Source organism: Aphanomyces astaci (assembly GCF_000520075.1).
Source record: "Aphanomyces astaci strain APO3 unplaced genomic scaffold supercont1.10, whole genome shotgun sequence".
Taxonomy (NCBI): Eukaryota; Oomycota; class Saprolegniomycetes; order Saprolegniales; family Verrucalvaceae; genus Aphanomyces; species Aphanomyces astaci.
The window spans coordinates 616,931-621,639 of NW_009798273.1; the positions used below are offsets into that span (position 1 = coordinate 616,931).

The 4,709-nt window shown below is 47.8% G+C and overlaps 2 protein-coding genes across 2 annotated transcripts; one reads left to right on the top strand and one right to left on the bottom strand.

Annotated features, from left to right (window-relative positions):
• Window positions 1-688: 688 nt before the first annotated feature.
• Window positions 689-3,349, bottom strand: H257_05457 (phenylalanine-tRNA ligase). Its single transcript, XM_009830354.1, has 9 exons — window positions 3,250-3,349; window positions 3,055-3,208; window positions 2,702-2,993; window positions 2,474-2,641; window positions 2,302-2,418; window positions 1,553-1,621; window positions 1,363-1,503; window positions 962-1,078; window positions 689-908 (listed from the first exon to the last, which is right to left on the bottom strand). Exons 1-9 carry the CDS (start codon window positions 3,323-3,325, stop codon window positions 858-860), a joined length of 1,185 nt encoding a protein of 394 aa, XP_009828656.1. The 5' UTR covers window positions 3,326-3,349; the 3' UTR covers window positions 689-857.
• A 186-nt stretch (window positions 3,350-3,535) lies between these two features.
• H257_05458 (hypothetical protein) lies at window positions 3,536-4,382 on the top strand. Its single transcript, XM_009830355.1, has 2 exons — window positions 3,536-3,765; window positions 3,810-4,382. The coding sequence occupies exons 1-2, from the start codon at window positions 3,582-3,584 to the stop codon at window positions 4,322-4,324; spliced, it is 699 nt and encodes a 232-aa protein (XP_009828657.1). The 5' UTR covers window positions 3,536-3,581; the 3' UTR covers window positions 4,325-4,382.
• Window positions 4,383-4,709: the final 327 nt, after the last annotated feature.

The following is a 4,709-nucleotide window of genomic DNA, read 5'->3' on the forward strand; positions in this document are numbered from 1 at the left end:
TTTAGTGTTTTTTTCGACTAATTCGTGTGGATTCTTGGGGATAATTCCCTGATTGAAACAATATTTCGGACTACTAATTATTTTATTAATAGTAACCTTACTGTACTTCAAAAGATTTGAGAACTAGTACGTAGTACTAGTATTCTTTCTACTGTACTACTGTTAGTACTTCAAAAGACTTGTTCAACTTTATTGGACATCATACAGTAGTACTTTCATTGGGTCATGTCGTGATTATTACTGGAGTAAGTTACTAGAAGAGGCAAGGCCTTCGAATGGCAAGGCCTACAGACTGTAGTACAATTCCCTCAATAAAACAGTTCCACCGTAGTTGTTCTCAGAAAACACTGCAATATGAGTGTTTATATGGAACTTTGTATGCTCGGACTACCGTCTAGTTTCGGAGTCCGGAGTGTTCCAGTGTACTATTTTGGAAGAATGCTTGCCAACAAGCACACTGCGTTGAAATGAAAACGAACGTACGTTTGGTTGCATCCCAATGAAAGCCCGACCAATACATATCTACAGTACTCCATGGCTTTTTGCTGTTGGAGTTTACTGTACTGTAGGGCAGACGGGTCAGTGTGTTCGGTTTACTGACATGCAATTTTTTGGCCTGTGGATGTCTGTTGATGCGCAGTGTATTATTAATAAAATACACGTCAGTGCTGTTACTGATAGATTCCATCATGTTGTGTTTACATGGCATACTTGCCAGGAACGTTTACTCCATGTTGTGTTTACATGGCAACTTGCCAGGAACGTTTACTCCATGTTGTGTTTACATGGCAACTTGCCAGGAACGTTTAGTCCATGTTGTGTTTACATGGCAACTTGCCAGGAACCCTTTACTTGGTTTATCGCAATTCCACGCCCAAGTCCTTGACCAAGGCATCGCGCACCACGACCTGCCAAGACTCTTCGGATCATTCATCTATTCATCATTCATCTATTTGTCTACCTGAATGTCGTCCACTTCTTCGTTTGTCAAGTTCCGATCCAAGTGACGGTACGTGATGCGAAAGCATTTGCTCGATCGATGGGTCTTGGGGTGCGTAAACTCGTCCACAAGCGACACCTAGAACATATAAATGAAAATATCATCTATAAATGCAAAATAGTGCATAAATGCAAAATAGTGTGCATATTGTCGATTTGATACAAATTTGGGGAGGCCAAACCGATCCACAATCGATCTGATTGGTTGAATTTCATTTAGAAGGTTTTGATTGGCTAAAAAATTTGAGCTCATCTGACGTAGCCAATCAAATCGATTTCAATTCCAACGAGAAACCACAACACAATGAAATTTCACTCGAAAGCACAATAAGTGAATCTCCAACAAGGGTACCACCAACCAACCTGCTCGACCATATCGCCAGCAACGTTGCGCACGACTTCAAACAAGTTGTTCTCGTGAAAGTCTGGCGCGAGCCAGAAGCTCACGTCCTTGTAACAAGGGGGGTACTTGCTGTACGGCTTGAACTGGGTGATCACGCCGTCCTAATCCATCCAATCAACATCATATCTCGATACAAGAACATATACGTACTTTGAACTGGGACAAGAACCGCGCGTCCGTGGACCAGAACAACCGAATGTCGGGGATGTCAAACAGCACCTAAACGCATACCCCCCGCACCGTGAATATACGTGACTGTCACATTGCCTTTAAGGATCATTTTGATGTGTAGGGCTGTCACATTGCACTACAGTAAATTTAGTCTACTCCTTCCACTGTTATACATTACTGTGGATTTTGTCCAGTCGAAGTTGGAGTGTTTGGGTGCTCAATCGAATGACATCAAATCACAGGCAGACAATCGATATATCGACCAATCAAAACCCACAAAATATGAATCAAGTAGCCAATCAAATGATCCACTCACATTCGACCATTTCTTCAACATCGAATGAGTATGTGACTGAAATTAGTGTGACGCTGGACAATTGTACATACAACAGTCAGTACAATTCGAATCGATGGATACAGTTGGCTAGACTCAGCACACAAAAGTTAACCAAAATTTGGGGTAAAAGGGCAATATTGTTGTGTTTATTCTAAGCAACAAGGAGACAACCAAATGTACACAAGAATCGGCACAAGGATTTAGCCAATCAGATTGCACCCTCATGAACATCAAATTAGAGTATGACTTCAATTAGTGTGCTACCAATCACCTCAGGAGACCTTGAAAACTCAGTACAATTCGAATCGATCGATAGATTTGGCGATTCCTCACAAAAGTCAACCAAAGTTTGGGGTAAAATAGCAATATTGCTATACAACAACGCACGCACCATAGCCAGTCGTTCCAGCCCGAGCCCGAACGCCCACCCTACTTCGTCCACGACACCGCCATGCTCTGCAATTTGCCTCTGCAGGACGCCACACCCGAGCACTTCCAGCCATTGGCCCTACATAACAGCAGCAGGATGATTAGAAATATAACAAGGGCACGAACCCACGCACTTCAAAGAAAATCTCGAGCTCGAGCGATGGGTGCGTGAATGGAAAGTACGCGTCGACCCAGCGCATCTCGACTTTGCCAAAGATGGACTCGACCATCCCTTCCAGCGTCGACTTGAGATGCTCTTGTACGATGGCGACGCGGTCGTCGTACGGCACGGCTTGGCTTAGCTACATGTTGGACCAGTGAGTGACGAAGGAGCATGGATGGATGGATGGATGGCGGCGTACCTCGGGGAAGAAGCGGAGACCTTCCATTTGATGGAACACGGGGTAATGGCTCGCATCGATCTCGTCGCGGCGGTAGACGTCGCCGGCGACGAGGAAGTTCCGGATGCCTTTCTTCATGAGGGGCACTTCGTGGCAGCTCGTGTGTGTCCGCAGCAGCGTCGACGGGTTCAGGTAGTACGTGTCCGTGGGTCGGCGACTCACGTGATCCTTGGGAATGAGCATGTGGTCAAAGCAGTCCTCGACAGATACCACGGGCGACAGGTTGTCAAACAATTGCATCCGGGGGTGGTTCCTACCAGGCACATGATGCGAATGTCACCACAAGAACGACGACATGCATGGACACTACATACCCCTTGGCGTGTAGGTCGTCAAAGTATGACGCGATCTTGGTCTTGATGATGTTCAACGGGTGGTTGGGCTGCCGATGGAGATTCAAACCCACCTTAGACGCAATCGATTCGCTCACGTTGTTGTACGCATCTCCCGTGATGAGACTGGGATAGCCTAAGTTCACGTTCAGCGCATGGAGATCAAGGTGTGCTTACGGGAACTAGCGGTCGACAAGGACGCATGAAGCAGCTGCCGAGTGCGCGGCGCGGCAGACAGCGCTCGATGCAGCATGCTCGTGTTGGTTGACACTTGAATGGCACATACTGGTAGTGTTATCCGGATGCAGATGATCCGGATACAATCATCCGGATAGCAAGGGATGGACGCACACTATTTAAAGTAACGTCTAATTTTGAGTATAAAACCTGTGGACCATTCACACTATTTCATGTTTCCGGATAAAAGTCGCCTTGGTTTGGACATTCATGACAGAAGTTGAAGCGTACATTTGCGCCGTCGAGGTACTGGAAAGTTGGCGACGGCTGGGATGAAGGACTTCTCGACCGAAGTGCCCGCGACCAAGGGAACGTACCGGTTCTTGACAGGTCGAGGCGAAGGGGACAAGCCTCGTCCGTGCTACGATTTTGCGGTGGTGACGAAGCGACTGCAAGGGCAGGATTCCGAGAAATCGGCGGTGCAGTCAACGATTGTCGACCCTTTGGTGGCGCAAGGTACCCGCATCCCTCTCACTCTCGTGTCCTTATCATATGGGTAGGGCTTTGGGTGGATGTGATTGAAGGCACGGATTCCACGTACTACATTGTGCTCGTGCGGGCGCCAGAAGCACTGGTGTTGCATTTCGCCAAGGAACTCAAGCTGCAGGTATGGATGCGGTGCGGCAACGCGCGGGAGCTCGACGACATCCTCGTGAACGATCCTTCGGACGTCGACCCCGCCGACCGCATCCAGGCCATCGAGTACATCATCCGTGTGAGGGCCAACATCTCCAAGAAATCCGTGCCGCTCATCCGCCGCGTGTTCCCCGTGCACGACGAAGCCGAGACGGCCGCTTTGATGCGCAAGTACATTCGCAGCTGCGGGCGGTTGGACGCCGTTCAGTTCGGCGCGCACGTCAAGACGTACTTTGGGGAGCGCGTGGCGTACTACTTTTGCTTCCTCGACTGCTACAACCAGAGTCTGGTGCCCATCGCCATCGTGGGCGTGCTCTTTACCCTCTCCCGGCCTTACTTAGGTACTACATTACTCCATCATCCCATTGACGTCTTCTAGGAGTACTACTAGTAGTAGTAGTTGTCCTCGTCCTGGGCAACTGGTACTACTGTAGTACGTGTACTAGTGCGTCAGAAGAAGAGTAGTAGTACTATTAGTACTTTGGTTTGTCCTAGTACATCAGAAGAGTAGTAGTAGTAGTACTAGTACTCCTCCTACGAGGCCTTTGAAATGACTCTGTTCAGAAGGGTAGTACTACTACTAGTACTTTGGCTTGTCCTAGTAGATCAGAAGAGTAGTAGTACTAGTACTACTCCTCCTCCTCCTACGAGGCCTTTGAAATGACTCTGTTCATACTCGTATAGTCACAAATGTATGTGTGTGCTTCAAGAGTCATGGTGTGCTGCTAGTACTACTACTAGTACTACTAGTATTCGAGTAGTCC